The 21577-nt window shown below is 32.4% G+C and overlaps 1 protein-coding gene across 2 annotated transcripts; it reads right to left on the bottom strand.

Moving 5' to 3' along the window:
* Positions 1-2800: 2800 nt before the first annotated feature.
* LOC135849447 (putative fatty acyl-CoA reductase CG5065) lies at positions 2801-18129 on the bottom strand. Of its 2 annotated transcripts, none has more exons than XM_065369908.1 (9): positions 17940-18129; positions 17353-17589; positions 8446-8694; positions 8204-8349; positions 4571-4680; positions 4280-4472; positions 3966-4202; positions 3317-3577; positions 2801-3214 (listed from the first exon to the last, which is right to left on the bottom strand). In XM_065369908.1, exons 2-9 carry the CDS (start codon positions 17548-17550, stop codon positions 3076-3078), a joined length of 1533 nt encoding a protein of 510 aa, XP_065225980.1. In that variant the 5' UTR covers positions 17551-17589; positions 17940-18129; the 3' UTR covers positions 2801-3075. The 2 variants fall into 2 exon arrangements, with proteins under 2 accessions (XP_065225980.1, XP_065225972.1); XM_065369900.1 differs by having other exon boundaries at positions 17930-18127.
* Positions 18130-21577: the final 3448 nt, after the last annotated feature.

Consider the following 21577-nt stretch of genomic DNA (forward strand, 5'->3'; position numbering starts at 1 on the left):
TGATCTTTGAGATTTTCAAATTTCAGATTTTGAGATTTTGGATTTTGAGATTTGACATTATTAGATTTCAGGTTCTGAGAAGATCTCTGTGAGAAGATCTCTGATTTTGAGCTTTTGGATTTTGAGATTTTCAAAAATTTGGGACTTTTGGATTTTGACATTTTGGATCATGAGATACCAGATTTTGAAAGTTCCGATTTTGAGATTTTGGATTATTGAGATATCAGATTTGGAGATTTTGAGCTTTGAGATTTTCAAATTTTGACATTTTGGATTATGAGATATCAGATTTTGATCTTTGAGATTCGAGATTTTCAAATTTCAGACTTTGAGATTTTGGTTTTTGAGATTTTAGATTTTGAAATTCTGAGATTTCAGATTTTGTGCTTTGAGATTTTCAGATTTTGACATTTTGGATTATGAGATATCAGATTTTGATCTTTGAGATTCGAGATTTTCAAATTTCAGATTTTGAGATTTTGGTTTTTGAGATTTTAGATTTTGAGATCCTGAGATTTCAGATTTTGAACTTTTGGATTTTGAGATTTCAGATTTTTAGATTTCAGGTTTTGAGATTTCAGATTTTGGGATTTTTTTTCAAATTTGGGACTTTTGGATTTAGACATTTTGGATGATGAGATATCAGATTTTGAGAGTTCTGATTTTGAGATTTGATATTTTGAAATTTGAGATTTTGAGATTTCAGATTTTGAACTTTTGGATTTTTAGATTTTGAGCTTTGAGATTTTCAAATTTCAGATTTTGAACTTTTGGATTTTAACATTTCGGATATGAGATTTCAGATAAGGGAAATGCTTAACAAATAAGAAATATTCGGCCGAGAAATGAAAGCTCATTGTCAAGATTGTTCAAAATAATGCAATTTTTATTTTTTGGACTCAAACTAAAAAATTTTTAGGTATTTCTGAATGTTTCATAACATATCTACGCAAGATGAGGAATATTTTAAAACAAAATTGAGCGAAATTGGTCCAGTGGGAGAAGCTCACTAACTGGAACAATATTTTCAAAATTCTTTTCATGTAAGTAATAGATTTCAAAAAAACTGTAAATGATACGATGAAAATCAAACAGCAGGAAAAATTATCTTAAAAAAGTAAAAAAAATTAAAGAATATGGGGAAATAAAATATGAAATTTGACAACAAAAAAATCAAGTAATTTTGTAAAAAACAGAACTTCTGTTTTGCAAACTTTGTATTAGGCGGGCAAGGCAAATGGATGATTTTTGGATGTTTTGGCGGTTAAAAAAAACACTTTCTCAGCAATTGACGAAAAAACTTCACAACTTTTTGTCAACTCACCAAAAAGGAACAATCTGACAATTTTGAATTTGACAAAGAAACGAGAATTTTTTGACATTTTTGCCAAAAGCAGGATTTGGCAAGAACAGATCTGTTTAAAAATTCTGGAAGATGACAATTTTACCTTGTTTCAAAAATTGACATTTCCAGACTATTTTGCAGAGAATTGACGCTTTTTGTCAACTTTTCCCAAAATTGACATTTTTTGGCGTTTTTCTCAAAAATTGACACTTTGTTGACTTGAACAAATTTTTCAAAACCAAAAAAAAAACAGAACCTTATAAGCAAGTTACCGAAGTAAAAAAAACAGAAGTTTTGGTTTGGCAATTTTGAAACAAAAAGATGACGTTTTAAACAGATAAGGAGGAAATCAATTCTTTTTGGATGTTTGAAGTGGGGAAGGGGTGCAAAAAATTATGGACTTGCAACTTCGAGAATGAAGTCGTATCAGTCACAGAAGCAGAATAATGTTCAGAGCCTTCAGTTTCATCAACAGGCAAAACATTCAACAGCTAGGTAAGTAATAATGTAGGTAGCTAATAGTAAGTACAGTACCGTAAGTATAAAGAAATGTACATACATACATTAAGAGCTCATGGATAGTAGCATCAGAACACTGAAGTAGAAAGATGCAATAATTCTTTTCTCCACAGTATTAAAAAATAATCATCTTGAATCTTAGTGCATATGAAATCATTCAAACAATCACAAAAATCGAATTGAAATTTCGGATTGTGAGGTTTTTCGGCATGGCGAATTTATTTCCAGTATCATATTTTCAACATAACGCTTCCTTCTGCTAAATACGAGTTCATTTTCGATGAAGCAGCACCCAACGCCCAAAATGAACCTCAGATTCGGACTCGGCAGCCTCGAATAAGCCAAAAACCACCTGTTACTAGATTTTTTGGAAAATTGAAAATTGGAAAAAAAATAAGAAGGGTGGCTAAAAAATATCAAGTATTGTTTTTATTTTCTTGAATGAAAAACAAGGGTGATAAAAATTTTTAAAAACTGCTCAAAAATAACTTTTTTTAAATATATTTATTATATAAAAATATTTAAAAAATAAAAATTTAATTATTTTATAATTTTTTTAAATTAAAATTTTATCTAATTGTTTTAAATCTTTTTTTAAAATTAAAAATCAATTGTTATTTCAATGTAAATTTTACTTTTTGATAAAAAAATATATCCTGATTTTTTGATAAAAAAAATTATTAGTCGTGAATTGAGTTACTTAAGGCTTTCATCAAACTGAAACAGCTTCCAGTTCCTTGTTGGCACTGAAAAAATGTCAATTAATAGTCAACGTGTTCTCTAAAAGTCGACTGACTTTCTTCAACTTTTCAAATTCTGACCAAGAAATAATATCAGTTGACTGAATTTGTTTTCATGCAATTTTCCTGAACCTTATTGTTTTCTAGAATGCACAGGTTTACCAACCTTCGTCTCATAAAATGAATGAAAAAAATATTTATATAAATTTTCTCATAATTATATTAAAATCAATTAGAAAACTTTTTACATCCGAACAAAAAAAAGAAGAGAGAAAACAATAAATTTAAAACAAATACTAATACAATTACATATATATAATAACACTTGGATTTTTTTTTTTTTTTCATTCTTTGTACCGTTAGGTCACATTTGTTTGAGAATTAAAAAATTTATACATGGGAGTAATTTTACTATAAAACAATGTATCATTTTCTTTTCTCTTCGGTCGTGGTTTTTCATTCTGTCTTCTTTTAGTAAACGAGTTCTTCGCGTAATAGTAAACATTTATTGACAACGTCCAGAATAAAATTAGCTGCGTTTTTACCGATACCAATTTTCAATATGAAAATGACCAATGCGAATCTGGTAACTCGATGGGCCCATTTGTACCTGAAACGAGATCATTGAAATTTAAATTGAAGTCAGATTGTGATAAAAATGAGAATTTTATAAAAATAAATTGAGAAAAAGATTATTATGATGAAAAATTACCATATCAGCATCTGTCGGGCTTTTGGTATGGTGCAATCCGACTCTCCGAAAATATGTTTGCGAATGCCGAGTACGTAATTTTCTAAATACGAAGACCATTCGATGGTACGTACATCGAAACAGAACCTCTTTCTGTCTTCCGGAGTAAGCGCTTTATTTAATTTAATGAAATTTTCGTTCTTGAAATGCCATTCTCTGGTTGTGAAATACTCAACAGCTTTGGAAGCTTTCGATAAGCGTTTCTGTATCGGGACTAATTTTCTGTCAACAGTAAAGAGTTATTTAGAAGTATTTTTCAAATTTAAAAAAAAAAAACTGAAAATGCTGAATTTTTGTAAAGTTATTTTTTCATCTTTTTTCTCAAGTTGAACAAAATTTTATTGAGTATTTTTCTTGACAAGTTAAAGATTTTGTCAATTTTTGAGCAGAATTTTCGAATAAAATTATTTATGATATTTCAAAACTTTGAAAAACAAATTTCAACAGATTTTGATCTTGTTTGCAAAAAGAAAAAAAAATATCAACATTTCAACAGGTTGATCGCCTGCAAAATCCGGTTTATGTAAACCTATCAACGTTAAAGCTTGTCACGAAGAATAAGCAACCTACAAAAAATACAAATAAATCGAATTAAAAAAATCCTACTTACATTTTACTTTTAAGAAACAAGCTCATGGAATCCATGAGATAAGCTGGAAAAACGTGTCTGAAGAAGCAACCCAAATTATACAGGAAACGATTCGAATACGCGTGAGCTTTCGGATACCAGAAGACTCTCTCGGATGGATTTCTTCTCACGTGGACTAAACACTGTGATATAAAGTCGCCCCATTTCAGAGGATTTTGAGCACCTGTACAACAATTGTAAATGGTGGTATCCTTCGATCTGCATCACACGAGAGATGAAATTCATTAATAATTGATCAGATAAGAAAGATGATGATGAAGCCGGTAATGGCTTACTTTTTGGTAGCTGTGGCCCAGGCAGCGCAGATCAATACATTTACAACGATATCGGCGGGGATCATATCTACAACAGCCCATCGATGGCAGAAGAAACTATTATATACACCTTTACTGGCAGCGCTGACGATTCCAGTCGGACCGTTCCAGCTTTCTATCCAGCCTGGTACCGGATCCGTGACCGTGGATAAGACTGCGGGAAAAAAGTTAAGTTAGGTTAGCTCGAGTGATTTACTTCGATTTTTTTAAATTTTTATTCTATTTTTATTTATTTTTTTCAAGTGTACTTACTGATCGATGGACGGACTATTGAAACAGGGAATTCGGAGCTGACTTCGGATACTACGTGTTCTGCTAATGCTTTTGTGAAAGTGTAGGTGTTTGGCCAACTGCCTATAATCCTGCAGGAGATAATCAAGAGTACTTTACGTGATCTACATACCTATTATGAGATGGAATAAGGAAACTGACAGGGGGAGCCTTTCAAAGTATCTATAGGCAATCGATTTGGACGGGACCGCAGTTTTTAGAAAGAGAGTGGTCTGAAATCTTAATCTTCATAACTAAAAATTTCAGCTAACCAAGTTAATTTTTCGATTTGTGGCGAATTTTTTAGAATCAAAATTTGACTAATTCAAAAGACTTGTGCTTTTTTGAAAAAAAAAAAAAAAAAAAAAAAAACTTGAACAGACAAAATGATGAAAAGTTCTGAAACTGAAATAAACCCTTTGAATCCGAATTTCACTCTTTTGATGCCATTCTGGAGCCTGATCTAGCATGATTTTCAATTTCTCCAGAAGGGGTGGAAATTAACTTGAGAAGCTAAAGATCGAATTGTGGCATTATACTCGACCAGATCAAACCCATTTCCTACCGGACACACCTCATGGTGTATTTTTTGACCAAAATTTTTACAAGAAAAAAAGCAAAAAAAATCAAAAATTTCCCGTCAGCAAAGAAAAACTTTTGAAATTCGAACGAATCGCTGTTTCTGCACTAAAAGCAACATCCCCTGAATTCAAATTTTACAATTTCGAATCATTCTGGAGCCTTCAGCGCGATTTTCGATTCCTCCAGAATTTTGAAAATCCACCAAAAGGAGTAGAAATTGACTTTTGGGCAGTTGAAAATCGACTTGTAGCTTATCTGTATCTACTTGAAATGCTTAACCTCAGTTGCGGGTTTTTGACCAAAATTTTTACAATGAATAAAAAAGTAAAAAAATAAAAAATTTCTTATTCCCAAGTAATTTTTTAAAATTTGAACGAATATCCGTTTCTGCACTAAAATCAAATCCCTTAGGTACTCAGTATTTCACCATTTGGGGCCATTCTGGAGCCTCCAGCGCGATTTTAGACTTTCCGAGAGTTACAAATATTTCTCTAAAAGGTACCTATGGAAATTTAGCTTGGACAACTAAAAATCGAGTTGTAGATTAAACTCGACTTGTTTAACGATTTTATAGAGATTTATCTGAACACCTCAGTGAGATTTTTTGACAAGAATTTTTACAAGTAAAAAAAATCAAAAATTTCTAGTTCACAAAAAAACGATTAAAATTCGCAGAAATCGCTTTTTCAATAAAACCGAAAAAAAATCATCTGAATCCAAATTTCACAATTGTTAGCAATTCTGGAACCATTTCAAAATTCTAGAGAAATCGAAAATTGCACTGGGGGCTCTAGAATGACACAAAAGTTCGAAATTTCAGATTCGTGAGTAGATATTAGCTTCAGGGCTAATTTTCATCATTTTTACTAAAAATATATTTCACTAAGTAGTTAGGTATCTAAAAAAAAATCGTTTAAATTTTTGTCAAATTTGGATTTTTAAAAATTCGCCAATAATCAAAAACCCAACTTGGAAAGCTGAAATTTTAGTTTCGTGGATTTTAGACCATAATCTTATCAACATTTGGACCGACTTCCAGGAAGACACCTCAAGTGTGATTTTTTGATCAGAATTTGTACAGAAAAAAAAAACCAAAAAAATCAAAAATTTCTGGTTTGCAAATTTTATTAAAAATTTGTGGAAATCGTTGTTTTTGGACTAAAAACAATCCTCTGAATCCAAAATCCACAGTTCTTAGCAATTCTGAAGCCATTTCAAAATTCTGGAGAAATCGAAAAACGAGCTAGGGTCTCCAGAATGGTTCAAAAGTACGAAATTTTGGACTTTGCTGGGATTGATATTAGCTTCAGAACTAATTTTCGTCATTTTTACCGAATAAATATTTATTACCCCCCCCCCCCCCCAGCATTATTTCGCCTAAATTCTAGAGTCAAATTTGGATTTTCAAAAATTTTCCAAAAATCAAAAAACCAACTCCAACAGCTGAAATAATGGTCCTGAGGGTTTCAGATCATAATCTTATCAACATTTTGACTGACTTCCAGAACGACACCTCAAGTGTAATTTTTTGACTAGGATTTTTAAAAAAATAAAAAAATAAAAAATTTCTTGTTTGGAAGAAAATTTTTCAAATTTACGGGAATCGCTGTTTCTAGACTGAAAAAATCTAAATCCTAATTTCACAGTTCTGAACAATTCTGGAGCAATTTCAAAATTCTGAAAAAATCAAAAAATGTGCTATAGGACCTCCAGAATGGCTTGAAAATGCGAAGTTTTAGACTCAGGGGTTGATAATTAGCTTCTGGACTCATTTTCATCATTTTTACTGAATAAATTAATGGATAGGTACCTACCTATTCATTTTTTCAGAAAGAAAAATACTTAGGCAACCCGCCTAGATTATGAAGTCAAATTCGAATTTTCAAAAAATTTAAGTAGGATACTAAAAACCAAAAAACCAACTCAGACAGCTAAAATTTTGGTGATGAGGAATTTCAGATCGTGCTCTTTTCAAAAATGATAATTTTGTTTAAATCATACTTAGATGGACACCTCGAGAGGTTCCCTCAAAAAAAAAAATGATTGAATTTTGACCAAATTCAGCAGAGACCTTCTTTTTGAGTTGAAAGTTAATTTTAAAAAATTTCAGCTAATTTTAAAAAATTTCAGCTCTAAAAAGTTGTTCTAGGAGGGGAGAAATATGTCCTCAAAGGGGGGGGGAATTTCGAATAAATCGTGGTTTATTTTCGCTCCTGTCGCTACCCAACCTGTTTTGGTAAAACTAGTCCTGTCCCAAATGAAAGTATTTGAGATTCTGCGTCGATCTATGCTGTTGCCGTCAAAATCCAAGACCATTTTTAGGGCTCTACTCAGTGATTGAAAATTTCCAAATCGCTTATTTTTGAATAAATTCGTGTTTTGAAAATTTTTTCCTGGCAAATATTTCGCATCAATTACGCCAAAATATTGAAAGATATCATTCCTGAAACTGGAAAAATATTTCGGAACGCAGTGGTGCCAATTTTTTTGTCATTATTACCAACTCAAAAAAATTACTATTTTTCTCTTTTTTTTTAAATTTGCAGCAATGGCCTAAAAATTGGTACTACTGCGTTCCAAAATATTTTCCCAGTTTTAGAAATGATATTTTTCAATATTTTGGCGTAATTAATGCGAAATATTTGCCAAGAAAAAATTTTCAAAATACGAATTTTTATCCAAAAATAAGCGATTTGCAAATTTTTAATCGCTCAGAAGAACCCTAAAAGTGGTCTTCGATGACGTCAATAGCATAGATTGACACAGAATCTCAAATACATTCATTTAAGACTGGGATGTTTTTCCTAAAACAAGTTGAGCAGCGTCAGGAGGGAAAAAATTACAATTTTTTTGAAAATGTCTCCTCTTTGAGAACCCATTTTTCCTTACCAGGGGCACTTCCTGAGCTAAAAATATTTTTGAGTACTTTCAACTCACAATGAAGATCTATGCTGAATTTGGTCAAAACCCGTCAACTTTTTTGGGGGGAGGGGGGAGGGAATCCATCCTACATACACCTATGTAGGTACTTACTGAGCAGTATGTTCGGCTATCAGTTCTTCGTTCATCCAATACGTAGACTGAACTATTTTATCGACGGTATACGGAACAGGGTATATTTTTTCTTCAACTTCGCTACGATTACAATTGCTATACGCTGTGGATACATGAACGAGAGCCTGAAACATTCGCAAAGGATACCACGTATAATATTCTGATTCGATCACTTGATCATATATGTAGGTACCAATAATAAGCGAAAAACATCAACTTACCTCTAAATTTTCCAATTGTTTACAAAATTCGACTACTTTCTGTGTACCGAGTAGATTGATCTCTATTGCTATTTTCAAATCTTCGTCAAATCTAACGGTGGCTGCGGCATGAAACACGACGTTAACTTTATTCCTTAACAAGATCATATCCGATTCGCTGATGCCTAATTTAGCCTCAGTTATATCTCCCGGTATTACTTTCAACTTCTGTAACGTTTGCGGTCTCTCCGTCTTCAGGATATTGAATAGCTACCGAAAAAAAACAAAAAACAACAACAACGATGAATTAAATTCAATTTAATGGATAGGTAGTAGCGGTGAAGGAACCGAAACCGAACCAGTATACACGCGTTTCCAGTGAAACGTTCGACCATTCGCCTGACCTAGATCTGGTAAATTCTGGATTCAAGCGGTATACCTATCGTGGTGGGCTGCGATGGACTTGGTTTATCGTTTTTCATAAAATTATAGGTAGGTACCGTATAAGTACGATGTAGGTACTTTGAGAAGAAAACGATGAGACGACGACGACGTGTACACACTTCCATAATATTAATATGGTAGAGAGAAAGAAAGAGATGTGGAGATATTTATGTTATGAATGAAAATAAAACTCGTTCGTCGCGTACCACGAGTACGACTGTACGAGTATTTGCAAGCGAGAGTTGGTAAGAGGTGTTCGTGGCATTGATTCTATGTCTAGGTCAGTGTTTTCTCTGCTCATGGTACGAGAAATTGACCGATGAATTTTAACGAGTCTACAGGTACGTACTACGTAGACCAACACGGTGCGAAATTCGTCGTCTTCTCCGTAACCATAGACGAAGTACAAAGATAGAAAAAAAAGGCCAAAAATTTGCCACGTTTGTTTCTCTAGGTCAATGTTTTTATGAAATTTTGCAACCTGTTTCGCTAAGTAAAATTCCTCGCTCATTTAAATGTAATTTATGTGACCAGTATAACTGTTCGATGTTTATGTTTGCTCTGATAATTTTCATAAATTATCGTCCGGCGACTAAATATTCCGTTGGAGTGATTTTTTCCGCATGTAGGTAATGGTCCAAGGAGATAGTTTGGGGTTTGAAAACATGTACGTAATTTGGAGTAAATTGCTGGCAGCTACAAAATTAGAGGGATCTTCATCAATTTTTTCTGGCAGAAAGTTACTTTGGTAACCAAAACATCTCGAAAAAGTAATCAAAAAAGTGACAAAAATGTGAGGAAAAGCATTTCAATGTGGGAAAAAATCTTCAAACCCATCAGAACATCTGAAATTGAAATATACTGGTTTTTGATTTAGAAAAGTTGAGCTACCTATTTTGCAACTTTTTAGTAAAAAAGCGAGAATTTTTGACAATTTTTGGCAAAAAAGTGAGATTTTTATAATTTCTGGCAAAAATGTCAAGTTTTGGCAAAAAGCAAGACATTGATAATTTTAGCAAAACGATTGGCTTTTTAGAAATTTCTAGCAAAATAGTGAGACTTCCGAATGATTTTTGGAAAACGTGTAGGTAGGTACCTACTTCATTATTGGGAGGGGAGATGATACTTTTTCACAACTTTTTTCAAAAAGCAAACTTTTTTGAATACTTTTTGGGAATAAATAAGACATTTTTGGAAGTTTCTTCAAAAACACGACAATTTATCGCCATTTTGATAGAGCAAAAATTTTTGTTAATATTTCAAAAAGTGGGAATTTTTAAGATTTTTTTTGGCAAAAGCAATCATTTTTGGATGAGTTTTTGGCAAAATACTATAAGAGGTATCTACTTTTTCGAAATTTTTGTCAAAGAAGATCAGGAGTTCGCGGAGGTTATACTTGTATGTAGTATTGTGATGCACGTATTTTGCTGTGTTCATGGCAGCACATATGCATAAGAAACGATTTACAATTTACCTATTCGAGTGTTTTTATTTGTAAACAATTAAAATACTGCGTGTTGGGAATGTAAATAGTGAATGTGAACTATGATGGGTATGAACGATGGCAATCAGCTATGTACAGTGACATTGTGAAACAAAACGATGGCTTGGTATAAATACCACGTAAGTCCAAAATCCTAAATTTTTCAGGAGAACACAAAAAACGTTTAAAACATTCATATTTCGTTATTTGCAGTTTTAGATTGCATTATTATGTTTTAGAGGTCTTAATGCTATGGCCTGATGATATTTTATAGGTTGATAAAATATAATTAGTTGATTAAAGGGCTTTGGAAGGACATACGAGGTTTCTGGAGACGACATACGAGATTTTCATCGTACTTACGTACGACTTACGTGGTTTTTAACAAGGACTTACGAGGTTTTCAAATTTACAATCGATGAAATTCATGTACTTACCTCGTAAGTCGGACTTACGTGTTTTTTAATGTTGGATTTTCGCCGATTAGAGCGCTAGGATGCGTTTTAGACTTACGAGGTTTTTAAATTTGGATTCCTCGTTGTTTTTTACTAAAGAAACCACAAAAAAAGCATTTTCGAAAAAAATCTGGACTTACAAGGTTTTTATACCAAGCCATCGAAAATAAACTTCAACAAAAACAGTTAGAAGAACAGCGGAGGCAAATAAACCACTTACGAGAAGTATTAGCTCACTATCAAGCCAAGTCAAAAGAGGATGAAAACCATCTCAGCGAACAAACATCATCAATAGACGAGTCAGAGGAAAATCATAGCAATATGACAATAGACAGCATTAAATCTATCCAGTCAAAAGAAACTTACAGAGAAAAACTCAAAAAGAAATGTATTCCACCTATTTACGTAAGTGGAGTTAAAAATATTACTGAATTTACTGCAATGCTGGAAAGCATGGAAGAGTGTGAAACCCCTACAATGCAAACCCTCTCTAATGGAGATGTTAAAATAGCATGCTCAAATGAGCAAAGCTTTAGAGCAGTGTATAGGGCACTGGAGGCTATAAGGAAGAATCCGATAAGTCACAAAATGTATGGAATTGGGCACCATACATATCAGTTGAAAGTGTTGAAACAAGATAGACCCTATCAGGTAGTTATAAGAGGGCTGCACCCCTCCACTTCAGCCGAGGATATCAAATTAGAATTGATTAAAATCGAGCATGATGCCATTAACGCAGTGTTGGCGTACCATAATGGTAACTGTAACCAAAAAACGAAAATAACTAAATTTTTTCCGTTACAGGTAACGGAACTGTAACGAAAACGTTATTTTGATCATGTGATGTTGTGTAACTGAAACGTAATGTAACGATATTTTTCTGAAAGTAACGTAACGAAAAACGGAAAAATTTTGTTACCTTTTTTGTTATTTTTTTAGTTACAAATTACAAAAGAAACCCTTAAAAAAACGCTGATTTGTGAGTAATTTTAGCTGCAACTATGAAAATTTGAAGTGAAGTCAAAAAAATTAGTTTTCAGTGTTTTCATTTTGTCTGATTTTGAGTGCTGTAACGCTATATTTTTCGTTACACTGGTATTTGAACCTTCTTGTAACGTTATTTTCGTTATTTTTGTCACATTTTTTCCGCCATAAATGCATTTTACATCAAAATATAAGATGAAGAAACACTTCTGTAACGAAAAAATTGTAACGGAAATAACGAAAATAATGTAACGAAAAAATGTAAATACCGGTGTAACGAAAAATACTGTTACAGCAATTTTTTCGTTACAAAATACCATAACGAAAAACGTAACTAAAAAAATATCAAGTTTGTAACGTAACGAAATAACGGAACGAAAAAAAATATCGTTATGGCCAACACTGTTAATGTCACCAATGTAATTATTAAAAAAAACAGAGGTGAAAAAAGATGTGTCTGGAGAAATTGTGAGTAAGAAATCATATAAGGTGGCATTACCACTCTTTTATGTATATCTCTCAGCCTAAAAGAAAACAACAAGACCATTTATGAAATGGGGTTCTTGTTGCACACTAAAGTGAAGGTAGAACCTCCAGCAAAAAAGAGGGAGCTACCTCAAGGTAAAAACTGCCAGCAGGTTGGTCATACCAGAACATACTGTGCAAGGAAACCCAAATGTGTTAAGTGTGGATTAGACCATGAAACAAAGCAATGTAGAAAGAAGAAAGAAGACCCAGCCAAGTGTGCTAATTGTGATGGTGATCATACAGCCAACTGGAGAGGGTGTCCAGTATATCAAGCAAAAATTGCTGCTATATCTAAACCAAAGACGACAGTAATTGATCGTGTCAAGCAAAGGACCACTCAAAGCCAGGAGCAGATAACAACTCAGAAACCTGAACAAGCCAAAATAGTCAAAAGAAACCTTCCAAAGAATAACACGGATGAATCGGATGAACCAGTGGAACTAGAAGAGCAGGCGAGCTTAAAAGACATTTGGGAACTGCTTAAAAAAAATGGATAAAAGAATTTCTCAAGTTGAAAACACACAAAACAAGATCAAAGCAAAGAAACATCCATCAGTTAAAACCTCACGACTTAGTCATAGATATTATAAAAAATAAATAGAGTACTCTCACTGGAGAGATACTTTATAAAATAGCAGAGTATACTCTCACTGGAGAGAACCCTGCACATGTCATGTAACTTTTTTGTTTAAAGTCAGAAATATTACTTATTTAAGGCCTCCTTAAGATTGTAATAAACCTTGTTAAATAAAAAATTTAAAAAAATCGATTTTTAGACAATTAGGTATTTTTGGAAAAAATTAGATATTTTGGAATTGGCTACAAAAAACCGGCAATTTTCAACAATTTTGGTAAAATTAAAATTCATGTGAATGTTAATTTTTGGAAAAGCAAAGTTTGTTGCGATTTTTTTGTTTTGGTAGAAAACGAGACTTTTGGACTTTTGGATAATTTTTCAAAAACATGATTTAACATTTTATCAGCAATTTTGCTGAAAAGGTGAAAATTTGTTTCAATTTTTGGCAATAAGCAAGACTTTGGCAATTTCAGCGTGGGAGGTGGGCACTTTCATGCAATATTTGTCGAAAAAATGTTTTAAATTTTCAGTAAAAAATTGAGATTTTTTGGCAATTTTTGTAAGTTTTTAGTAAAAAAGCAATACTTCAATTTTGAGAAAAAATATGATGCTTTTTTTCGTTTTTTGTTTTGTTTTGTTTTTTTTTTTTGCAAGAAAGGCGACAATTTTCAGAAATTTTGATGAAATGAAAATTCATGTGAATGTTGATTTTTGAAGGAACGAGACTTTTTGCAATTTTTTGTTTTCGTAAATGACGGAGAGTTTTAGATGATTTTTAAAAAACACTTCTTATGTGAAATTTTCTAGCAATTTTGCTGAAAATATGGGAAGTTGTATCAATTCTTCGCAATCGCAATAAGCAAGACTAGCAATTTCAACACAAAGCAGAAATTTTGACATTTTTTTGGGAGGATGATACTTTTTTGGATTTTTTGTCGCAAAAATGAGCCTTTTCTTAACTTTTTAACTAAAAGTTATAATTTTTGGAAGTTTTTGGATGAAAAGAATACTTCAACTTTGGAAAAAAATATGATGCTTTTTGGTATGTTTTTTTTTTTTTAGCTGTTTTGATGTGATAAAAATTTATAAAAATTTTAATTTTCGAAAAAACACATTTTTTGTTTTTGTAAATAACGGAGAGTTTTGGAGAATTTTTTGAAAACATTACTTACTTTAGTGAAATTTTTAAGACATTTTGCTGAAAAGACGAGAAGTTGTATCAATTCTTGGCAATAAGCAAGACTTTGGCAATTTCAAAAAAAAACAAAAATTTTGGCATTTTATTTGTGTCGAAAAAGTGAGACTTTTTTTTAACTCTTTTTAGTAATAAGTTGAGATTTCTGGCAAGAAAGCAATACTTTCAACTTTGGAAAAAAATATGATGTTTTTTGGTAGGTATGTATTTTTTTTTTTTTTTTTTTTTGTAAATTTTGGCAAAAGCGAGATCATTTGTCAAAAATATTAAATTTGCATTGAGATTGGCAATTTTTCATCTTCAGAAATAATTAATTCAATAACAGGTGAAAATCATCGAGTCGATCTGTGTAGCTGAAATTTCGGTTACATGGGGCAAAAAAATCAATTTAAACCGAAGTTGTACCTGTTCCTCAAATTTTTTCCTTATCAGTACAGATGCTCTGTATTTTATCCCCAAAAATCCACACTTCGGTTTTTTTTCAAAAATCCAATTTTTCAATTTTGAAAAGAATCAATCTTATATCAGATTGGAAAATTTTCCACCTCTAAAGGGTTCCATAAAATTTTCATTTCAAAAATGAAAAATGTCATTTTTCATGTTTTGATGCACCTATCTAGATTTTAAAAAATCATCACGTTTCTTCGACATCATTTTTTAGAATTTTTCAGCATCCCTCTTGTCACATCTTTCGAAAAAAAAAACAGTCTAGAATCTCCAATAAATATACAAGACACAAAATGCTCTCAGATTGCCAACTTGACGTTATTCTCGAATAAACTGGCGACTTGGCCTCGGTCGGAAGAATTCGATTAAGAGAAAAATTTCTCATTTAACGGGCTATTTTTCAATAGGTATATGTATTCGGAGGATTGACACGAGCAATATACGAGATTTAAAAAGAAACGAAATGTAAGAGGAAAAAAACCCAAATACATACAAAGACAACGAAATGAAATTTCCGGACTATACGAGTATTTAAGTCATCTCACGTCTTTCCACTTTAACAATTAATGATTACGAACCCGCGATAATCAAACACAAAAGTAATGGATCCACTTCTCGCTCTCGCTCTCGGTATTTGATACTGTAATTGAACTAGAGAGCCGAAATACCGTATAATGTATATCAAAACTTAGATACATTGTGAATAGAATGAAGAAGAAAAAAAATGACCAAAGACGAGAGTAGATGTATCTGCCTCTGTGCTGGTAACACGTCGAAACTATAGCTAAATACCTACTATCAAAGTAAGCACGTAGCTAATTTAACGGATGGTGGACGAGTATAATGTTACATTAGATTTGAGTTAATTTAATGTGTTGAGACGAAGGAGATTGAGAGAAAAAAAAAGTGCCCTATAAAGCGTACCTACCATAAGTACCTTTTGAGCTACCTACCGATTATCGAATAAATTATTCAAGACTCGAGAGTACCATATAGCGTGACATTTTGTCGTCGTGTTGATAATTATGGTATGGTACACGATGAAGGAAAAGTAGGCTTGTTTGTGTACACTCAACTCAACACTGTACAGAAGAAGAGGGTTTATAAATGATGAATTTTTAACGAAGAGAGATAGAAAAAGGCGTTAAAATCGCTGAAGTGAGAAAGTGTCGAATTGATTGGGTATAAATCTCAGAATTGAGATTAAAAAATGGGTAAAAATTACTAATGTGCTGGAGTCGCTAATAGTATAAGACCCTCACGAGAGTGCATGGTGACCAATTTGATTCGATTTTTTTTGAAGTTTAAGACGACCCCCCCCCCCCCTTCTCTTTAGAGTAGCCTACCAAAAAATTTATAGTTGCTGAATCGCAAATCTACATGTCTCACGAGGGTCCACAAGTCTCGAAATTTTGATTTTTTTAAGGCCCTTGAGGTTTTTTTTTGGACCCCAGCTATTCGAAAAATGGTCAAAAAATGGTCAAAAAATGTAATTGGGTAGCTGCAACTTTGGGAATAGTCCTTTCTAGTCAAAACTCGAGTTTCAGACGATTCCAAGAATTTTAGTAGCTAATTCGCATTTTTCGACCTTTTTTTGGACAATTTTTAGAAAATTTTAAGCCCAAAAAAATACCTTTTCAGATAAGTAGATTCAAAATCGCGCTCAAACCCCCAAGAAATTCGAATAATCCCAGAATTGCAGCATCCTCGATCGTTTTTTTCAATTTCTTAGCAATTTTTTGAAAATGATGGACCCAAAAAAATTCTCTTTTGGAATCGCAGATTCAAAATCGCCTCAAATCCCAAGAAATTCGACTTGTGACAATAAAATACCATTTTCAGAATTGTAGCTGCCCAGTTGAATTTTTCAATTCAATTCGAGTAATTCATTTTTTGAAAAATTTGGGCCCAAAAAACACCCTTTCGGATGCGTTGATGCAAAATTGTGCCCAAATCCCAAGAAACTCAACTTGTGACATAGAAAAAATAATTCCCAAAGTTGTAGCAGCCCAATCGCATTTTTTACCCATTTTTGGCCAATTTTTCGGAAATTTGGGGGCTGAAAAATACCCCATGGGTTCTATGACTTTTTGACACTTATGACCTGGGAATCGTTATTTTACTGTTTCAAACACATGTTTTCACTTTTTTATTGGTGGAATTGACCAAAATCAAAATTTGGGTCCTTTTGACCCCTTATGGGACCCTTAGTTTTGTGAATTTGGACCCCAAAAAATCCTATCTTTTGGAATATGCAAACTCGAAATCATGCCAAACTCGTAAGAAACTCTATACTTGTGACTAGAGAACATCATTTTCAAAGTTCTTGCTGCCCAATTATATTTTTCGTCCATTTTGGTGTCAATTTTTCGAAAAATTTGATACCCAAAAATACCCTATGGGCCCAATGACTTTACTTTTTGACGCTTGAAATATCCTGAGAATTACTATTCTATTCATTTAAACACATTTTTCAATTTTTTTTATGGCGACATGTGCTAAAAATAAAAATTTGGAAACCTCTGGACCCTTATGGGACTTGTAGTTTTGCAAATGAACAGCTCTAAATTTTGAGATGTGCTATCCTAGAAATCCTTTTTTTTTTTTTGGAAAAAAAATCCAGCTCGTGATGAGGTTCTAAAATAAATTCATTTCTACTCGATTTGTTTACAATACCACTTCATAACAGTTCAACTCACACCGCTTAGAAAGCTCTACTGATTCATTATCAAAATTGAGATGGTACATATATCCAGATATGACAATATACTCGATAGAGAATAGAAAAGTTTGTAAAAAAAAAAATCATATTTACCGAGCAATCTATGAGCTTTTGCAATCTCTTGGTCGGCGTTTCTTTATCCTTTTTCCTAATCAAAACGTAGATGGTTTCTATTTCATCGAACGAACGTAGTAGCTTCTCGATAAGTATTTTACCGACGAATCCTGTGGCTCCAGTAATAAATATCGATTTTGCTCGGAAATACGTTTCTATAGTTTTCGGGTCGTCCATATTTTTTCACCTCGATTCGCACTCCAAACGGCTACAAAACTGATAAAAAAATCTCAGGTTAGCTCGCGAAAATGAATAATTTCTGTACGCGAATAAATACATCGTATTTTAACGCCATAATTTTTTTCTCCATAATTTTAACGCTATAAGAAATTTTCTCCAGGTGATAAGTTAATTCTATTAAAAAAACCAACACCAAGCTTTGATAAAATTTCAGGTAAGCTGGATCACTGAAACCGACGACGTCGTTTGCTGGCCAACTATTTCTCAAAATTCAAAAATGCCAGAAAAATTGAAAAAAAAATTACGTAGGTAAAAATAGGTAGGTACATATAAAAATAATTAAATAAATAAAAATATATAATTATCAGGTACTTACCAAATTTTACGAATCAAATTACGATATTACGATACTCGTACACAACCATTCACTAATTTAGCCTCGACGAGCATAATATCAATGAACTTGAAAGCGTTCAACGTACAATCACACTAAACCATGCAAGCCAGAAGCCAGCGTCGCTCCTATGAAAGTAGACTGTGCGTGTAAATTTCCTCTCAACTCCATCTCTCTATACTTACTATACCGGAAAACTCGAAATCGACCTGCTGACCTGATTATTTAGGTATAGAGGAGGTAGGTACCTATGATATCTACTATTGCGCTTCAAAGTTGTCTTTTTTTTCTCGGTCAATTTAATAGGAAGGTACTAAACAGGGTGATATGTAAATAAATACGGTACGTGCTCTTCCAGCAGCATTTTTACACCCGTTTGATTAATTAGATCGAGTTGCATTATTTTATATTTGTGCAAAGGGGTTTTTTGAAAATTCAAGTTAGGGTCATTCTATGTCAAATCAGTCACGTTTTGAGTCGAGGTTTTACAATTTTTCCCATATATATGTTAGGTACCAAGTCCGAAATTGTACAATTCGGGGTTGGTACAGCCAATTTTGTACCATCTCCGAAGTGTCCGGACCAAGCGTGAATATTACTTTTTCATCGGACTTGGTTTGTACAATGCCCGGAGGGTCCGGACAAAGTGTTCGACTTGGTACAATTTGTGTTGTGCAAAGTTCGAAATATAGTTTTATAATGAATGAATTCGAATTTTACATCCCTTTATTCCATAAATATTGAACCAAATTAAAGGAAATTTAAAGATGACTCTAAAATACACACCACCAGCAGAATTTTCAGGTGCTGAAATTCATTTGTTGATTTTTGGGGAAATTTTTAAAGATTCAAATATTGCTATGCTCACTTCTCAAAAAAAATAAAATAAAAAGATCAAATTGAGGTACTTACTAACTAAAATGCTGAAATTTGGTTTTTACTCTCTATTTTCAACTTCTCCAGTCGTGAAATTCTCGTGCCTTACTCATTTGAAAACTACGCACTAATACTTAGATTCCAAATTCATTTTTTTATGGATTTTTCAAAGTCAAAATTTTAACAAATTGTCGTGAAAGGCTGAAATTTGGTTTGTACCATATTATCAATTTTCTGAGTTAATAGCAGATTTCTCCAGTAATTTTTTAAAAAATTGAAAAAATTTTGGATTTGAACTAATACTAATACAAAATGGTTTTGAAAAAATTCATCGAAAAGGTCATAAAGATCGATGGCTAATCTAGGTTTATGCTAAATTTTAATTTTGCTCTAAATACTTATATACAATTTAGAAATATAAAAAAAATCGCAAAAATCGAGATGAAAACGCTTCAAAATTTACTGCCTCCGAAAATTTGCAGCCCTAGGCAGCTGCCTAAGTTGCCTGTGCATAAATACCGCCCAAAAAAAAATCAAAACCACCATCAAACGACTCGAGAAGTTGAAAATAGAGAGTCAAAACCAAATTTCAGCATTTTAGTTAGTAAGTACCTCAATTTGATCTTTTTATTTTATTTTTTTTGAGAAGTGAGCATAGCAATATTTGAATCTTTAAAAATTTCCCCAAAAATCAACAAATGAATTTCAGCACCTGAAAATTCTGCTGGTGGTGTGTATTTTAGAGTCATCTTTAAATTTCCTTTAATTTGGTTCAATATTTATGGAATAAAGGGATGTAAAATTCGAATTCATTCATTATAAAACTATATTTCGAACTTTGCACAACACAAATTGTACCAAGTCGAACACTTTGTCCGGACCCTCCGGGCATTGTACAAACCAAGTCCGATGAAAAAGTAATATTCACGCTTGGTCCGGACACTTCGGAGATGGTACAAAATTGGCTGTACCAACCCCGAATTGTACAATTTCGGACTTGGTACCTAACATATATATATATTTTTTTTTTTTGGTAGGAATGGAAAGGAAAAAAATTTTAAAATCTTGAAACCAGAAAAATAAAGTTAATAAATTTAAATTATTTTTTTTGGGGGGGGGGGGGGTGTTTGTAATGATGTCATTTGATTTCTCAAATTATAAATTTTCAAAAATAATTGCCCTCACTAATTCGGGCTAATCACCTTTTCATTAGAATTTTTTTAAATACCTACTTAATTGTGAGTAGTATATTTTTAGTGCCTACGAACAGTGTATTACCAAGACGTCTATGTTGAATAAATTGCATACTCAACAGTTTCAAGGTGTGTACTGTGTTTTAAATTTTATCAACTAAGAAGAATGAAAAAACTGAACACAGATAGAACTTGAATGCATTTATTACAAAACAAAAAATATGTGTAGGTACATTTGTTAGTAGGTAAGTACATATATATTACGTATTTTTAAAAATTGAAATGACTTACAAAGTATTATAAAATATGGCTCAATAAAAACTAAATAAAGTTGGGAATTTTATTTTTCATACATTTGTTTTATCAGGTTTTCCATTTCTAAATCGTCATCTTGAAGTTCTTATTCAGCACAAGATTTTTTTCATTTTTTATCTCTGTGTAAGTTTTACATTTGCAGTAACATTGACCATATGCTCCACATTTGAAGCACCCAACAACATCCACCTCAGTTTCATTCAACTGGAAGCATTCTTTTCCACAACAGTAAATTGGTTTTTTCAATTGTTTACATGTACCTGTAGTTGGTTTATCTGTGTGTTTCATCTGGTAACTGTTGATTGTTTTCAGGACCTGTAGTCAGTTCATCTATGTTTTTATCTGTCAACTCTTGATTGTTGTTTTCAGGATTTTCCTCATTATTGGTCCATGTTCTATACTTCTGAACATTGATGTAGGCACATGCAAATGATAAATGGTTACCAATTGGATGATGAACAGCTACTCTGCAATCCTGGTAATGTGGTAAAAAAGGTAACTCCTTTGTAGGTAGACAGTTTAGGCTGTTTAGATCAATTGTTGTTGTTTGGTTTAAAAGCTTTTCTAAAGCTTTGCATTTTTCTTTACCTTTTAAGTAAATTTTTGTAGTGTTAGAGGGTAAAATGGCTTAAAGCATGAAGTAATAATGTACTTATGACTGTTGTGTTGTTTCCTAGAAATATCCCTTAGAGTATTTCTACTAAATACTCACCGGAATACCTCGCATGCTCGGCTAGGGCGTTGATAGGAAAAGGTTGCTTTTACACTCTAAACATATGATCATACACACCATAAATAATGACAAGTTATAGTAGTTATACACAAGAATAATATTTATTGTGTGTATCATTAACAACACGTTACATGTATTACACGATCACATATTTTATGTATTCGTATACGTTAACAAGACACTTTCTTATAATTAAGGTACACACTATGGTGTAGGTTACGAGCGTCTGGAGTCTGACATTACACAAAACCTATCCGCCAATCATATTGCAAGTAGCACTTTATTTATTTTTGTGCTTTTCATCATCCTTTCAATTCGAACTATTTTGAATGTATAAATGATCAATAAAGTAAAAAAATAGACGTAGATCACTGTTTAATTCAGCACAAAATGAAAATAATGAAGTAATCACATGTACGTTGAAAAAGTAGTTTGTTACATTGTTACCAAAATAGATAACAGTCAATCTCACTTTGAAACATCATTCATTTCAGATTTCAGAAAAAGCGAACT

This window comes from Planococcus citri, chromosome 1 (assembly GCF_950023065.1).
Source record: "Planococcus citri chromosome 1, ihPlaCitr1.1, whole genome shotgun sequence".
NCBI lineage: Eukaryota > Metazoa > Arthropoda > Insecta > Hemiptera > Pseudococcidae > Planococcus > Planococcus citri.